Genomic DNA, 18,586 nt, shown 5'->3' on the forward strand with positions numbered 1-18,586 from the left:
CAGCACAGCAGCATGAATCTTTACTTGCAAGATTGATACTATCAGAGAGCAAATGATATATGCAATGCAACCATCTGCTACAGTGTTGCATCAGACAGTGCATTCTCTGAGGAACAATTTGGTAACACTTTATAATAATGTTCAGTTGTAAGTCATTTATAAGTGGTTAGTTAATGATAAAATAATGATTCAAAATGTTTAATAAGTGATATGCTAACAATTTGTGTATGTTTTGTTAATTCATTTACAAGTAATTTACAAAACATGACTATGCATTCAAATGATTAATAAGAGATATGTTAGTACTTTATCTATGTTTTGTAGATTAAGTAATAAATCATTTACAAGTGATTAGATAATGATGAACTAATAATTTACAAAACATGATTATATGTTTACAAATGATTATAAAGTACTATGCTAAGGATTTACAAATCTGTCGTTATCTTAAAAAAAGCATATCATGAAATAATCAAACAGATCCTTAGTAAGTGGTTAATACGTTACTAGTTCATATATTATTTGTCACTTAAAAATAATTAAAATATCAATCATTTACATTTTTAATCCTTTACTGAAGATGGCATCATGAATAAATCATTTACAAATCTTTCTGCATCCCCCAATCTAAAGTGTAAACGATTCATCAGTTGTAAATGTTTTACTCATTATTTAAAGGTCTTTCACCCAGTGTGTATACCCACCTGATACCCACACAACCTGGAACCGGCAGGTTTGTAAAACAGTTACAACTGATGAGTAGTTTACACTTTAGATTAGGGGATGCAGAAAGTGTTGTAAATGCCTTATATACACCAGATTATTTGCAACATGAAAGAAAGATCTACAAATGATATGTAACACATTTACAAATGATGAATTGTTTACACTTTAGATTAGGGGATGCAGAAAGATTTGTTTTCAACCTGTTGATCTCATTGTACAAAAACCCTAATTTCTTTTCGACTGAAAAAAGTGAACTCATCAGAGAATGACTTGCTCCTATCCGATTGTGGTTGCATTTCTGGTTTAGTGTTACTGGACCTAAGCACTGCATTTGACATTATCAACCACAGCATTTTTTTTAATAGATTTGAAAATGATGTTGGCATTAGTGGAACTGCATTGGCTTAGTTCAAATCATACTTATCTGACTGTTATCAGTTTTTTGTATCATATCAATTAAGTTTAGTATGGAGTACCACTGGGCTCAGTACTAGGACCTTTGCTTTTCAGCTTGTGTGGGAGATATCATTAGAAAACATGGTGTTAGTTTTACCATTATGCTGATGATACTCAGCTCTATGTTTCTTTGTTGCCCTTGACAAAACATACCAAAACTTGATGGCTGCTCTGTCAAGTCTTTGCCATCAGTTAGGAATCTGGGTGTGCTATTTGATAGCAATCTGTCATTTGAAATCCACATCTCAAGCGTTCAGAAAGCCGCATTTAAACATGTATTCAGCTTTGTAATAATATCTAATTGGCTCATTTTCCAACTTACGTTAATTCGCTCTGTTGTTAAGGCTGTTTTTCATTCAGAAAACAAGTTACCATAAAGTGAAAGGAAAAAAGAAACAGAATTTTGAAATAAGTTTGGTCTTTTGATCTTGCTTTTACAACTAAGTGCAAATCAAAGTCCAGTTCTCATTCTATGTACTATTTGTTCAATCAGCACATAAACATTTACAACATACTTAAATTTGCTGTCTCTTAAATAACCTCTGTGGAGTTTTTCAGGACTTATTTAAAGCCAACAGTTGCACTGACGTAAGTTATGTAGTAATGACCTAAATTCCCCTGCTCTGAAAAACTAAAAAAAAAGAGACAATGTTATGCAACTTGTTACAAAATGGCACATACGGGAGCAAAACATTGTTTGACCTACACTAACGTTCAAAAGTTTAAGGCCAGTATGACTTTTTTTATTTGAAAGAAAGTAATAGTTTTAATTAGCAAGGATGCATTCAATTGATCAAAAGTGACAGTAAAGATATGTATAATGTTGCAAAAATATTTTTTTACATTTTGATTCATTTTGGTTAACAAAGCACAACTATTTTCAACATTGATAATAATAAGAAATGTTTCTTGAGCAGCAAATCAGCATATTAGGATGACTTCTAAAGGATCATGTGACACTTAAGACTGAAGTAATGAAGCTAAAAAAAATCTGCTTTGCATCACAGGAATAAATTACTGCAAAAATATTTCACAATATTACTGTTTTTACAATAGATTTCTTTCAAAAACATTACCGACCCCAAACTTGTGAATGGCAGCTTATATATAAACCTGGACCACAAACCAGTCATATGGGTCTTTTTTTTTTTTATTGAGATTAATACATACTCTGAAATCTGGATAAGTAAGCCATTTCCATTGATGTATGGTTTGTTAGGATAGGAAAATATTTGGCCGAGATACAGAGATACAACTATTTGCAAATCTGGAATCCAAGGGTGCAAAAAAATCTAAATATTGAGAAAATCACCTTTAAAGTTGTCCAAAGTTTTTAACAATGCATATTAAAAATCAAAAATTAAGTTTTGATATATTTATGGTAGAAAATGTACAAAATATCTTAATGGAACATGATCTTTACTTAATATCCTTACGATTTTTGCCATAAAAAAAAAATCGGTTATTTTGACCCATACGATGTATTGTTGGCTATTGAAACAAATATACCTGTGCTATTTACGACTAGTTTTGTGGTCCAGGGTTACATATATGGTAAAATCTAATTATAATTTGACTCCTCATTGAATTACTATATGCTGATTAGTCAATCTGTGTGACTTTTCAATCCGTATGATTGACTGACTGAACATTATCTGTTACTTTAATGTAAATGAAAAAATTGTGATGTAATCTTGCAACTATGACTTTTATGGGAAGTTTGCAAACAAAAGCTGTTAAATCTTACAATGCTGTATTTGCAACATACAATACAAGTTAAGTAAACCAGAACTTGATATCAAGCTAACTAAGCCTAATCTCAGCTCATTAGATCTTGCTTTTAGGTTGAAGTGCAGCAGTCGATCCTTGACTCACAAATGGTGATCCTTTTTGGTTGTTTGTCTGGGAATGAACGAGTAAATTACCAATCACTCAATAAATACATAAACACACTTGTTTGTTTTTGTTCACAGCTGTATCAGACTCTACATACACAGTTGGCTCTTTAAAATATGGCATGTGTGATCGACATCCAATTAAATTAATGGTGAGCGTGGTAAATTTAGCATTGCTGTGGCTGTCGGCTCCTCGCTGTGAACTTAAACGTGTGAGTGCTCTGAAGTGCCAAGCCGGGCTCTTTCTCCCTTCAGGAGAGGATATCCTGATAATCACTTTTGCTTAATCCTGGATTTACAAAGCCAGGTACATATGATGCAAGGCGTTTTCTTTTTTACATTCTCTGTGCCTGAGACAGATCTCTTTATATGTCTGGCAGACTGACAGATCCAGGTCTAATCCTATCATTGGAAATAGATCCTGGGTGTCCAGCATCTTTTCTGGGTGCAGAAAGTGCAAAAATGCTAATAATAGCCCGTTTCAGAGAATTTATTTCCTTACTTGGAGAGCTTGAGAGCTGGGTTTAATAAGGACAATGCCTACAAGACATTGCGTTCGGGTGACTGACATATCACATATCACTCCGTTAACTATATATATATATATATGTGTGTGTGTGTGTGTGTGTGTGTGTGTGTGTGTACCTGGTATTCATCACGTTGTGGGGACCAAATGTCCCCACAAGGATAGGAATACCAGTAGATTTTGACCTTGTGGGGACATTTCTCAGGTCCCCATGAGGAAACAGGCTTATAAATCATGCACAATGAGTTTTTTTTAACGAAGTAAAAGTGTGCACAATCTCCTGTGAGGGCTAGGTTTAGGTGTAGGGTAGGTGTAGGGCCATAGAAAGTACGGTTTGTACAGTATAAAAACCATTACGCCTATGGAATGTCCCCATAAAACATGTAAACCCAACATGTGTGTGTGTGTGTGTGTGTGTGTGTGTGTGTGTGTGTGTGTGTGTGTGTGTATTGTTTTTTTTTTCTTCTGAATTTTAGTATGATTTCTAAAAGATGGCTGCTGAAAATTCAAGTTTGCCATCACATGAATAAATTTTATTTTACAATATATTAAAGCAGAAAACAGTTCTTTTACATTGTAATAATATTACATAATATTAACAGACTTCTTGCTAAGAGATCATGTTCCATGAAGATATTTTGTAAATTTCCTACCTTAAATATATAAAAACAAAACTTTTGAGTAATATACAGTGCTGAGGACTTCATTTGGACAACTTTAAAGGTGATTTTCACAATATTTAGATTTTTTTTGGCACCCTCAGATTCCAAATTTTCAAATTGTTGTATCTCTGCCAAATATTGTCCTATCATAACAAACCATACATCAATGGGAAGTTTATTTATTCAGCTTTCATATGTTTTAATGTAAAAAAATTGACTGGTTTTGTGGTCCAGGCTCACAAATTCAAAAAAAGTTTGAATATAACCATTTGCAAAGTTTTGGCATGATCATATATTTGACCTGTTGAATTCTGGTGAACTATACTTGATTTCATTTGTAGTCTCATGTGTCCCATGCAAAATCTGTCCCTATGCGCATACTGGGCCCAGTGAACCCATAAGCACTGATGTATTAGATTACAAACACCAGTCTAATCAATAAACCTATGTGACAAATATTATGTCATATGTCGACACTTTCTCCTCAGGAGAAAACAGGGCCGTTTGACTCTGACTGGATTGTCTGACATGAAATGATCAGGGTGGGGATTTGCAGGTTAAGAAAGCTTAAGGTTTAATGTCATGACGTCACTTTAATTAGCAGCCACTTTGATCCCTTCAGCCTGTAAGCCACTATTCTCTGGCAGCCTGTCGGAGGAGACCAGCACAGGAGTATGCACCTATCTGAAGGAGGCTATCACTGAGAAGCTTCACTTTTCATCCTGACACCCCACAAGTAATGAATCTGTGAGAGGGCGAGCAGAAGAAGCACACTTTCAAAATGGCAGACAAGGATAGTGTGGAAAAGTACTTGGAGAATAACCCTCAGTTCGCCAAAGAGTATTTCGACAAGAAGATCCGATGCGAGGCCATCGCCGCCGCTTTCGCCGAGAACCTCGACATCAAGGATCCGGCCTCGTTCAAGGATGTCAGCCAAATCCAGGAGGCCAACATCATCTTCGACATGATCAAAGAAATGCATTCGCAGCCTATTATGGAAAAGGCCATGCACAAGGTCTTGCAGAGGATATGTTTGCTGGTGAACGCTGACCGCTGCAGCTATTTCATAGCCAGAGCGAGAAACGGCACCCCCGAGCTCGCTACGTGTCTTTTTGATGTCACCCCTACCTCCAAATACGAAGCGAATGTGGTCGACCCTCAAACTGAAATTGTGTTCCCTACTGACATGGGCATAGTTGGCCAAATAGTGACCAGCAAAAAATCAGTTAATGTTCCGGATGTCAAACAGGTGAGTAAAACAAGTAAAGGTGGTATTTATAGCTCTTATAGCTCCCCCTAGTTGTTTATTTTCTCTACAAAATGTGTCAAATGCAAACAAAATAAATTCAAGCAGCATACACTGAAAGGCTACTCTTTTAATTTCTACACTTTAAAGTTAAAGGGGTTAATCAGTATATATATTGGAAGTAATTTATAGAGTTTTAACGCATTCGGCTGCTTTATGGATTGAGATCAGTTTTTCACATTTTTAAGTGAGCAAAAAAAATTCTATGATTACTGTACTATTATGCAAAAACATCTTTGTTCTGCATACAAACCCCTAGTTCCATTTTTGTCTGCAGGGTAAATTGTGTGCAGAATTGCAAAAAAATTATAAAAAACTGTCACTGTCCCGTATACGTATAAGTTTACTTCACCATATTACAAATAAATCCTAATCTAATCATGCCAAACTATATATCGTTGGGAAGTCCTAAGACTCCGAAATAGATATTTTACCACTGTATTGTGTTACAAATTATGTCGGAAAAGTAATAGATTAATTTATGACAAGAGAGCACCTCAAGAATCTACATTATAACAGCGGTTCAGACCTTTTTAACAAAAAGACTTTCTTCATTGCCTTTTTCCCTATCACACAGAAATAATACGAAATTATATATCACTTGAAAACTTAACATTTCAAAATTCATCCTTTGAAAACATTTAAAATGTTTACAATCAGACATTGCATTACCATGGAAATTGTTCACGAAAATCATATTACAAAATGTTTTTCGTTCATTACTTATATATTGTCATGGATGTCTGCAGAGGCTCGGTCAGGTTTGTTTGTTTATGCATTTAATTAAATTTGGTTACAGTAAAGAACACACAATAACATTATTTTGGTTTCATAAACTTTATTTAAACTTTCGTTTGGAGTTAAGTGCGCACACTCTTTAACGAGTAGTTTATTTAATCTTACCATTTCTTTGTTTGTTTGGTATGCCCGAGTCTCGCAAGTTGGTGTACCGCCAAAAGGGGTTCGACCGGAAACTTCGGACGTATATATACAGTTCCATCCAATGATTCGGCCACAACTATTCAAGTTTCTGCTGAGGGGGACTCCAAGGACCGTTTCTCTTATTTTATGTGTACTTATAAGAAGTAAAATTAGGAAGTAAAATTATTATTGTTATATGTTATTTGAAGTGTTATTTGTTTGTGTATATTTGATGTTTTCACATTTGTTTAGTAGTTTAATGGCCATTATGTGTATGTGTTTCCCCTTTATGTTGTTAATTGGTGCTGGTCACCAATATATAAGTTTGTTGGCTATCTCTGTAGTGAATGTGTTGTTCTTTGTGAGAGCAGGTCCTGTGGTTCTTAGACCTCTGTATTTTAAGAGGCAAATACAGTGGCCCAGTTTATTGTAAAGTTTTGTTATTTGTAATTTTTCTTTATATTTTTGATTCATTTTCTCTGAGTAATGTTAGTAAGATTTCGTTGTAATCGTACATGGAGAAAATAAATCCTTAAGCATTTGCAGTAGTCCGCTGCCTCTGTGATTTTTTTTCCCTTTTGCTGGTCACATCTACCACATATATATATAAAAAAAAAACTTTGGATAGTGCATTTTCACATCTTTGTTCAAAATAGGGAGTGACAGTTAAAGGGTTAAACTGTTTTTATTTTCCTAATAGATGACAGCCTATGCAGATCATTCTTGTTAGCTAACCTCTAAAACCTCTAAAATGACGGTTATTGTTTTGCTCAAAAAAGTTATAATAATAGTATGACTGAATCAACCAAACTACATTAGGTTACAGAAGTGAAAGTCCTTTTTAGGTCAAGAGAGAGCTGTGTTTTTGCTTTTTATAGTACTCTAATACACTTTACACACATAAATTGCAAGCAAAACATCTTCCTAGGCTTATCAGGTGGGTCTGTTACCTGAAAGTCGACTATTAGTTTGACAAAGGATTAAACTTTTTTCTGTCCTGTTGTCATGGAGGTCATCAACCCCCTGCGGAAAAGCAGCTTATTTTCTTGGCTTCTGGCAGCCTGCTGCATCTTGATATTATTTAGCAACAAATGACTCAAATATTCAAGTCAAATGTTTAACAACAAAGCCTACATCAGCACTTGTTGATTCGTGATTAAGAATGGTTATTTATGAAAAGAAAATCTAAATGTGGGCATTTCTTTTGAAATGCTTTCTATATAAGCCTGCAGTAAAACTGCAGAGTGAAAGTGAAGTTTATGTTTTATATATTAAATCTACAAGAAAATGTCAAATACAAAAGTTTTGCTTATACTTCAATAACTTGACTTGATTACGCTGCTAAAAAAACTCTCCTGGTAAAAAAGTAATAGATTTAAAATGCATTTTATTATATACTTAGTCTAAGTATTAGTTCAAGCCTATTAACATATTTACTGACATATCGCTCAAGACTGATATAAATACTCATAAAAATTGTAAGTAAACTTTATTTAGAGCACTGCTTGTGCACAATGCACATTTATTAATATTAAGCCTAAAATAAGTTTTAATGTCACTATTGATGAGGATTGTATGATCTTAAAAAAATATCGGGCTTTAAATGGCAAAAATCAAAAATACTTAAGTATATTTTTAGTTGGACTTCAGCACTACTTCTGCAAAATTAAAGTGCAGTAAGTACAAAATCAGTTGTACCAATTTAGTGAAATTACAAAAAATGTAAATGAATTTTTAGTACACTTAACATGAAATAAATCTATTTAAAATACATTTTAGTATATATTTTATATATATTGGAACATAATACTTATTTGCCATCATCTAGCATACTCATACACTCTCTAAAAATAATAATAATAATAATTAAAGGTACATTCATTCATGCTATAAATACCAGCGTGGTGTTTAATCATGGCACACCAGTGCAACCTCAGCTTAAGTGTCTGAGACAGGGTTAAATCTATTAACCTTTATTAGGTAACACAGAAGTGTAAATTTAGGTAGAACTAGTCTCAGTGACAAGAGAACAAATCCAAATGCCATATCAAATAATTCTAATCATGGCTGCAGCTCTTAACCCTTACAAAAATTAACCATGGTTTTATTATAGTAAAAGTGCAGTAACCATGTTTCTTTGGTGTATTGATAACCATTTCCACAGTTTTACTACAAATATACTATAAATACCGTGTTTAATTTGTGGTTACCACAGTAGTGGTTTAACTACAGTAACCTTTTTTTGTAGCAAAAGTTGCAAAACCATGGTTATTTTTCATACACTAAACTTAATTTAAGTTTAGCAGCTGCATTAAAATTGTAATTTAAATCAATTTTAAAGTACGAGTCATTGTAACTCATAAGTTAAATCAACTTAAAAGTACAAGTCATTTTAACTAATTTTATTGTGAGTTGATATGAATAGTAGTTTTAAGTTGATTTAACTTAAATTTTTAAGGCAGCTGCTGAACTTGAAATTGGTAAACACTTTTTACAGTGTAGACTGCTTTAAAGTTCATGATTAAAAATGTAATAACAGTTCTTAATATAGATTTTCAAAAATGTTTGTACTTAGCAAAGCATCAACGCATTGAAGTTTGAAAATATATATTAATAATATGAAGATATTTATTTTTACAATTTTGATTGATGTGCATACATTATAACTACACTGTAAAAAGTTTTGACCAGATTCAACTTAAAAACCTAAGTTTAGCAGCTGACTTAAGTTAAGTTAAATCAGCTTAAAACTACAAGTCATTTTAACTTATTACAATAAAAATGAGTTGATTTAACTTGTGAGTTTAAATGACCTAAGTTGATTTAACTTAAAAACTTAAGGCAGCTGCTAAACTTAGGTTTTTAAGTTGAAACTGGTGAAAACCTTTCACAGTGTATTTCGTCATATAAGCATTTAAAGAGCCGATGCAGCTAGTTCATTATGATATTAAAAAACATTAAACTTAAATCAAACAATAAACTCGAAATATGCATCCTATTTTTTGTTATACCACTTTATCATGAAACAGCTGTATCGAACATTAACGCATGTATTTGTTTCTCAGAATCCCAAATTCAGTGACTTTGTGGACAAGCAGACAGGATACACCACTAAAAACATGCTGGCTGCCCCCCTCATGAACGGGAAAGACCCACTCGGTGTGGTCATGGCAATAAACAAAGTTGGAGGAAATGAATTCTCCAAAGCAGATGAAGACGTGAGTATTTGAAATATGACATGTGTTATGTGATACTGACCTCAGATTTGTGTTGAATTATTTACTGTTGCTTTCAGAGTTTTTTTTTTAAATCTGATTAACGATTAGACCATTGACAGCCACTTAGAATTCACCCAACTTCAAAGAGGACCAGCATTTAAAGCAGCAGGCGCTAAAACTTATCATAAACAAAACATTACGGAGCTTTGGTGGGGATGCTAATATAGTTAAAGTTACAGTTATCTTTATTGTTATTCTTGGGGTGAACAGACCTTTAACCTGGAAGTAAGCTTATGGGTGAGGCTTCCGGTTCACGATTAGCAGCTTTAGGGAAATAATGAGAAGAATAACAACATGCAGTAAACAGTAAAACTCTTTGCATTACAAATCAGCGTGTTCATAATTAAGATAATACATTAAACAAATATGGTAAGACACACCATTTTGCAAAATCAAGCAACAAAACGAGTTTTGTACAGTTACATTAAAGAAAAAGTTGGATAAGCACAGATCCCTTATGAAAATTAATCATGGTTTTACTACAAATAAAACCAATAAACCATGGTTACTATAGTTAAACCATGGTAACTACAAATTAGCCATAGTTTTAACATAGCATTTACACAAATGGTAGTCACTATGCCAAAAAACATTGTTACTGCAATTTTACTCTAATAAAACCATGGTTAATTTTCATAAGGGATATGACATTTTTTTAATACTAAGTAAATGTTTTACAAATGTTTTTCAGCTCTTCTCCAAGTACATCACTTTTGCCACAGTCATTGCACTACAGCATTACACTACATACATGTACAACGTGGAAACTAGAAGAAGCCAGGTAATGCTACGGACTACAACTTTTAATGTTTTACTTTGATTTGAAACTTGATTCTGACTGTAAACCGCTGCCTCAGGTTCTTCTATGGTCTGCGAGCAAAGTGTTTGAAGAGTTGACGGACATTGAGCGACAGTTTCACAAGGCCCTGTACACCGTCAGAACCTACCTCCAGTGCGAGAGGTACTCTGTCGGTCTTCTGGACATGACCAAAGAAAAGGTTTGTGGGATATGGTGACTGGCCTGCATTTGCTCATTGATAAGCGGTTCATAAAAACACTAAACGTTGCTTTGATTGTTTAGGAGTTCTATGATGAGTGGCCGGTTAAATTGGGAGACGTGGAGCCGTACAAAGGCCCGAAAACACCTGACGGCAGGGTAACAGATTTGTTTCTCTTCGGTAAACATGTCAGTACTGCAGTCTGTTACTATTATTATAATTTCTTATTTCTTCTGACAGGAAATCGTCTTCTACAAGATCATTGATTATCTCTTAGAAGCAAAAGAAGAGATCAAAGTCATTCCGTAAGCATATTTTTTTATACGTAAAAACATGTTCTTTGCTTATATGTAACCCTGGATCACAAAACCAGGGTCATTTTTTTGAAACTGACATGTATACATCAACTGGAATCTGAGAGTTCTTACCAATGCATATTACTAATCAAAAATTAAGTTTTGATATATTTACGGTAGGAAATTTGCTAAATATTTTCATGGAACATGATCTTAACTTGATATCCTAATGATTTTTGGCATCAGTAATTTTGACCCATGCAATGTATTTTTGGCTATTGCTACAAATATACCTGTGTTACTTAAAGGAACACTCCACTTTTTTTGGAAATAGGCTCATTCTCCAACTCCCCCGGAGTTAATAAATTGACTTTTACCGTTTTGAAATCCGTTCAGCCGTTTTCCTATTTTGGCGATATCACTTTTAGCATAGCTTAGCATAGATCATTGAATCCTATGAGACCAATAGCATCGCGTTCAAAAATGACCAACGAGTTTCAATATTTGTCCTATTTAAAACTTGACTCTTCTGTAGTTGTATCGTGTACTAAGACCAGCGGAAAATGTAAAGCTGCACATGCACATGTGCTGTGTGATATTACTACGCCTGCTTCGGCCAAGTTACAGCAGCAAACTTCCTTGACTATTACGCCGGAATGGCAGTGTAGTTCCTAATCTTATCGGCCTAGAAAATCGCAGCTTTACATTTTCCGGCGATCTTAGTACACGATACAACTACAGAAGAGTCAAGTTTTAAATAGGACAAATATCGAAACTCGTTGGTCATTTTTGAACGCGATGCTATTGGTCTAACAGGATTCAATGATCTATGCTAAGCTATGCTAAAAGTGATATCGCCAGAACAGGAGAACGGCTGAATGGATTTCAAAACGGTAAAACTCAACTTATTAACCCGGGGGGAGTTGGAGAATGAGCCTATTTCCAAAAAAAGTGGAGTGTTCCTTTAAGACTGGTTTTGTGGTCCAGGGTCACATATTATAAATACTCAAATGTCATAAGTCGTATTCTACCATATACAATACACTACATGGGAAAAATATTTAGACACCATTTTCTAATAGATTAACCTATTCCAGTAATATCTGCTAAAACACCAGACTTGAACCCAAATGAACCCCTTTCAGTCTTAAAAATTAATGTTCTTTTATGGCATCTATGGTTCCTCTAACCTTTTCAATTGAACAAATATTTCTTTATAGTGCCAGAAGGTTCTTTAGATTTTAAAAAAAAATCCAAACTAGGAACTGCTCACTGAAAGGTTCTTTGGGGAACCCAAAATGGTGGTCTACTGGAAACTTTTTGAAAAGACCAACTCCCTATTAATGTCCATAGTTTTAAAGTGAAATTCCTAGCAGACATATACACTCACTAGACACCTGGCTACTTCTGGGTTGGACCCCATTTTACCTTCAGAACTGGATTGATTCTTTATGGCATAGATTCAACAAGGTGCAGGAAACACTTCTCAGAGATTTTGGTCTATATTGACACAACAGGCCCATGCAGCTGATGTAGATTTGTCTCAAAGGTGCTCTATAGAATTGAGATCTGGTGACTGTGGACTCGGTGTCGTTCAAGAAACCAGTTTGAGATGATTTGCACTTTGTGACGTGGCATGTTCTCCTTCTGAAAGTGGCTTTTACCTGATGGGTTCATTGTGCTCATAAAGGAGTGGATATGGTCAGCAACAATACTCAAGTAGGCTGTGACATTTAAAAAAGTCTCACTTGGCACTAAAGTCCCAAAATGTGTGAAGAAAATATCCCCAAATCATTGCACCACCACAATATCCCCAAATCATGCACCACCACTACCAGCCTGAGCTGTTGATACAAGGCAGGATAGATCCATGCTTTTATGTTGTTTGAGCCAAATTCTGGCCCTAGCTTCTCCAAGACTCACCAGACCAGGCAACCTTCTTGCCCACAGAACTGCCGCCCACTGAATATTTTCTCACTTTTGGACCATTCTCTGTAAGATTGTGCATGACAATACCAGTCGATCAGCAGTTTCTGAAATACCGAGATTAGCCCATCTGCCACTTAAATCATCTCTCTTCCTGATTCTGATTGTTGCTTTGAACCTCAGTGTATTGTCTTGACTATGTCTACAGGCAAAAATGCACTGAGTTGCTGCCATGTGATTGGCTGATTAGGTATTTGCATCAATGAGCAGTTGAAAAAGTGTACCTAAAAGTGGCTGGCGAAATTAAAGTAGTATGGTGTATTAAAGTAGGGTGTTCAAATACTTTTGCCCATATAGCATACTAGCACTCCAGTCTTTCTTATTTTAATGTTTCTGCTTTCAGGACCCCTCCTGTAGACCATTGGGCACTTGTTAGTGGCCTCCCAACCTACGTGGCTGAAAATGGCTTTGTAAGTCTGAAATATTTTCTTAAAATCCAATACTATGGAATAGTAAAGTTATAGTGAAGGTTTCACCAGTGCCCCTGAACAAACACTGAACCTAAAATTGTCTCAGTAAGGGATAATGTACAGGCAGCCGGTAGTTATCGCAGAAATAAGCCCCGACAGTGTGATCAGGACTGTATCACACTGAAGGGGCTTATTTCGCGATAACTACAGGCTGCCTGTACATTATCCCGCTTATTACACGGCTACTTGCCACATAAGGAAAAAAACTGGACATGAATATGAATTTGAAATCTTTTATTGGCATATTTGTTTTAAATTAGCATTTTTATCCTTCCGCGAAACGATATAGTACCACGTGACTAACATTCAAACTATGTACGTTAGTAAGACAATTTAAATAGATTAATGTCGAAATTTTCCATTGTTAATTGTGGTTGTCCAGTGTTTGTCACAAGATGGTGCCAAACGGTAATCTTTGTTGGCACGGAGGGATTTTAAACATACAAGTAGTACCGGCTATGCGTTATTACTTTGGAGCGGTGATTATTTGAAAAGAACGAACCTGCAAATGTCTCAACTGACCAATCAGAATCAAGCATTCCAAAGAGCCGTGTAATAAGGTTAAATAATTACTTAACCCATGTTACACGAGCTTGCTGTATTACTGATTATGCTGACGGGGGGAAATCTTGTTTTATTTTTCTTCCTGCAGATTTGTAACATGATGAACGTCGCCGCTGATGAGTACTTCACATTCCAGGTACTGTAAGCCAATCCAGGATAAATCCTTCTCAGAGCTCACACTGTTCCTGATCTGTACCTGAAATAGACACAAACCTGTAACCTTCAAAACAGATTCAAACAAAGCTAGAAAACACTTCAGTTTAGTCATAATTTTGAATTATCATCACCCTTTTTAATTGCTTTTCCTTTCAGAAAGAAGCTGTGGACGAGTCGGGTTTTGTCATCAAAAACGTCCTGTCTCTTCCCATTGTCAACAAGAAAGAAGAAATTGTAGGCGTTGCCACTTTCTTCAATCGCAAAGATGGCAAGCCGTTCGAAGAGCAGGACGAACAAATTACTGAAGTGAGATGTTAAATGCTCACCATCCTTTTGGCTCCATTTCATCTTGTGCTGCAACAGTAAAGTGTTTTCTGTCTTTGCTTCAGGCCCTAACACAGTTCCTAGGATGGTCAGTACTGAATTGTGACACATATGACAAACTGAATCGGACAGAGTGGAGAAGAGAGATTGCAGCGGAAATGGTCCTGTACCAGACCAAAGCCACCCCAGATCAAGTCCTAGAGATTCTGGTCAGGCATCATCCAAGCTTATGCTTTAGGAAACTGCAGTCTTTATTATGTTTCATTATATTATTTTTCGTCTCGTTAGAACACAAAGGAGAAGTTTGACATGAACCCAGAGGACTGCGATCAGAAAGAAATGTACAAACTCTTGGTATGACTTTTTTATACTCTGATCCATAGTGAACATATTATTGATCTTACAGGTTTAACATTTTTAAATGTATCAACACACAGAGAACCACCATTCCAGAAGCCAAAGATGTCGATCTGCTATTATTTAGTTTTAGCGACTTTCCTCTTTCTGAGGTTGACCTTATCAAGTGTGGCATTCGCTGTTTCTTTGAACTCGGAGTGGTAGAGAAATTCAAAGTGCCAGCAGAGGTGAGACTGGGTTTTTGGAATCCATGTTCCTTCAGTTTTGGGATGACATTTTTAAGGATTTTAACTCTGTCTACAATTGCTCCAGGTCCTGACAAGATGGATGTACACCGTACGGAAAGGCTACAGAGATATTACCTACCATAACTGGAGGCATGGGTTTAACGTGGGCCAGACCATGTTCTGTCTTCTGCAAGTGAGTTTTTCAATCCACACATTATGTTATTTATTATTAAAGAGGTTGTAATACTGAATATCGATTGCTTTTCCAAAAGACTGGAAGGCTGAGAAAATACTACTCAGACCTTGATGCCTTTGCGATGGTAGCAGCTGCATTCTGTCACGATATTGACCACAGGGGTACCAACAACCTCTACCAGACAAAGTAATTTAGCATATATATTTTTATACTACTAATATAAGACACAAAAGACATTTTACTTACAATCCATTTCCAATGCAGGAGCGCATCACCACTGGCCAAGCTCCATGGCTCCTCTATTTTGGAAAGGCACCATCTTGATTACAGCAAGACGCTGATGGCGGAAGAGGTTTGTTGTGTTGCAAAGCACAAAGTGTTGAGCAGTGATAACCAGGTGATAACTTACATTTTTTGGCTCTTCTTTTACAGAGCGTTAACATTTTCCAAAGTCTGCAGAAACGCCAGTTTGAGACGGTCCAACACTTGCACGATGTCTGCATCATTGCGACTGACCTGGCCTTGTATTTCAAGTAAGTTCATGCTCAATGTTCATGTTCATGCTACACTCTTAAAAATAAAGTCTCCAAAGGGTTGTTTTTGCAGTGATGCCATAGAAGAACCATTTTTGGTTGCCCAAAGAACCTTTCAGTGAACAGTCCTTAAAAGAACCATTTTGAAGAACATTAAAAAAATCTAAAGAACCTTTTCTGCATTTGAAAGGTTCCATGGAACCATCGATGCCAATAAAGAACCTTTATTTTTAAGAGTGTAGAGACACGCTTAAACATATTGTACTGATGATGGTCCCATTTTCTTCCCCACCCAGAAAAAGAACCATGTTCCAGAAGATCGTTGATGCCACCGAACCAATGACTGATGAGAAGGAAGCAATTGCCTATGTAGCCAACAATCCCATTAGAAAGGAAATCATTATGTAAGCATCACTTCTTAGTTCTCTTGAGAACCTACTGAATTGAGAGTTTGAAGACATGTGTTTGATTCCAAACAGGGCAATGATGATGACTGGATGTGACTTGTCTGCCATTACCAAGCCTTGGGAGGTCCAGAGCAAAGTAGGTGCAACTTGGGTTCTTCACTGCTAGGATTATCCAGCATTGGTTATTGTCAACTAAAAATGCTCTTTTCTAAAGGTGGCTCTTATGGTGGCAGCTGAATTCTGGGAGCAGGGAGACCTGGAGAGGACTGTGCTAGACCAACAACCCATTGTGAGTTTGTGAAGATCAATTTCAACAAGAAAAGTTGCATTCAATTGAATGAAAATATGATTGCATATCCTTTGAATCTTTTCTCAGCCCATGATGGACAGAAACAAGGCGGATGAACTTCCGAAGATGCAGTGTGGTTTCATCGACTTTGTGTGCTCTTTTGTGTACAAGGTAAATCCACCCAACTTTCAAGCTGGAATCAATTTTGCATAATCCAGACATCTGTTAGCAGAAAATAGGGAATCCATAAGGGCCTCTCTTGGAATGTCACCACAGCTTTGTTAAAATGTCCTGACAGGGAATGATAGATCGGCAGTTACTGGTGGGCTTGTGAATGCTTGCAATAACAAGCCTCTGTTCTCGTACAGGAATTTTCAAGGTTCCACAAAGAGATCACTCCTATGTTTGATGGCCTGAATAACAACAGAGTCCACTGGAAGGAACTGGCTGATATTTACCAAGCAAAAGTAGACGCTATAGAGAATGAAAAAAAACGACTAGAAGAGGAGCAGGCCAAGAAAGGTATGTCGGACCCATTAGCCCTTCATTTGTGGACAGGGATAGAAAATGGCAAGGGATTGAGAAAAAGGAGACCGTTTCCACCCCTACCCCTATAGGGTGCATAATAGTGGCCAAATGGTACTTATTCATACCCTTAAAAAGGGTTCTACCCCAGTGAGTTTTTATTGGATATCCTGTGCTAATCTAACCTCATAGCCTTGGGGAATGTAATTACTTTGCAGTAACTTGATTTACTCTTTTCTATGTTTTTTTCTTCACTGAAGCCGCTGGTGAGGAAGGAGGTGGAGGAGGAGAGGGAGGAAAGTCCAAAACCTGCACCATATTTTAAACATCATCTGACAGAAATTCAGAGCCACAGAGAAGTCTGGGCCAGCCTGTAGATGGAGGTGAAACGTGCTCCTAGGATCACTACATTTTCACCAGCTTTCTGTCTCATTTCCTCGGAAATACGTTCTTCAAGCGAACACGTAGGCATTCGCCAGAAATGGATGAACTGTACCTGTCAGATCTTTTCTGATGGGGTGCCAGCCTAGAGCACCATATAGACAATTTCAAGCTTAATCATTGATTTCATCTTTTAACAACTAACTACGCTGAAGGAAATACTGCATATGCATCTACTACACAGCGGTGGACAAAAAACTACTCTTTACCGATGTTTAATGTCATTTAAACAACAGAAACATTAAGAATGTCTCAAAATAGCTTAATTGCAGAATCAAGTTGTTTAGCTTCTCTCTAAACCAATTTGATATTTATTCTTTTGATGAATGCACTGAATCACAATTAAGAATGAAGTGTGTAATTTCTTCACCTAATGGGAATTGCAAAAATGCTGTTTTCATCAACACACCCCTCATCTGTAATTGGTCAAACAAACAAGTAGCCCCACCCCCAAATAAACACCATTGGTTGGGCTGTTTAATGTTTTTAACAGCTTTTTTGTGTGAAATCAACTAACAAATGGCTTTCTTATTGATTTCTTTGGATATTAAATTGGGGTGAAAGAATTTGAACATCACTTTAAATTACACACTTTACTTTCAAATGACTGAAAAGCATATTTTAATACATATCAGTTATTTTTTTTAGGGTTGAAGGACCAACTCACTTGAATAAGCTTTTAGAAGCTGATTGTTTATTAGCTGAGTGCTTTGTAAAATGTACAAAGATCTCATGCTACAAGTGTTGCACACTGACTACGAGTTGTTCAAAGGAAAGTTGGCTTTGCATTGTCGCAGTTGTATTTGGATGGATACGATACAGGACGTCTTTTCTACTTTTTTGATGTGATACGGCTAATTCTGCGTCAGTGGAATATGTGGTGCTGTGGAGAACATTTATGACCAGAATTTTGATGTTTGTTCTTTTAACCACATAGTTTTCAACCTTAATGTATTATTGAAAATATAACATTGAGCGTATTACATAGAATATCAATTGATAACATAGAGGTGTTTGTTTATACCAAATGTTTAAACTATTTTCAAG

General features: G+C 36.0%; 1 protein-coding gene across 1 annotated transcript; it reads left to right on the forward strand.

Annotated features, from left to right (window-relative positions):
- The first annotated feature begins 4,917 nt into the window (after positions 1 to 4,917).
- LOC141297363 (cone cGMP-specific 3',5'-cyclic phosphodiesterase subunit alpha'-like) lies at positions 4,918 to 18,020 on the forward strand. Its single transcript, XM_073827779.1, has 22 exons — positions 4,918 to 5,514; positions 9,558 to 9,710; positions 10,462 to 10,551; positions 10,628 to 10,768; positions 10,852 to 10,926; positions 11,009 to 11,073; positions 13,394 to 13,460; positions 14,173 to 14,220; positions 14,397 to 14,546; positions 14,630 to 14,773; positions 14,853 to 14,918; positions 15,002 to 15,148; positions 15,234 to 15,341; positions 15,421 to 15,530; positions 15,609 to 15,696; positions 15,777 to 15,877; positions 16,174 to 16,281; positions 16,357 to 16,420; positions 16,499 to 16,573; positions 16,661 to 16,744; positions 16,942 to 17,095; positions 17,359 to 18,020. Exons 1-22 carry the CDS (start codon positions 5,047 to 5,049, stop codon positions 17,421 to 17,423), a joined length of 2,571 nt encoding a protein of 856 aa, XP_073683880.1. The 5' UTR covers positions 4,918 to 5,046; the 3' UTR covers positions 17,424 to 18,020.
- Positions 18,021 to 18,586: the final 566 nt, after the last annotated feature.

Source organism: Garra rufa, chromosome 22, assembly GCF_049309525.1.
Source record: "Garra rufa chromosome 22, GarRuf1.0, whole genome shotgun sequence".
NCBI lineage: Eukaryota > Metazoa > Chordata > Actinopteri > Cypriniformes > Cyprinidae > Garra > Garra rufa.

Bases quoted from the DNA above. Each gene is read 5' to 3' on its own strand.
- LOC141297363 (XM_073827779.1), top strand. From the start codon at position 5,047: ATGGCAGACAAGGATAGTGTGGAAAAGTACTTGGAGAATAACCCTCAG. The intron at 9,711-10,461 runs GTGAGTATTTGA...AATGTTTTTCAG, and splicing joins TCTCCAAAGCAGATGAAGAC to CTCTTCTCCAAGTACATCAC. The intron at 15,342-15,420 runs GTGAGTTTTTCA...CTTTTCCAAAAG, and splicing joins CCATGTTCTGTCTTCTGCAA to ACTGGAAGGCTGAGAAAATA.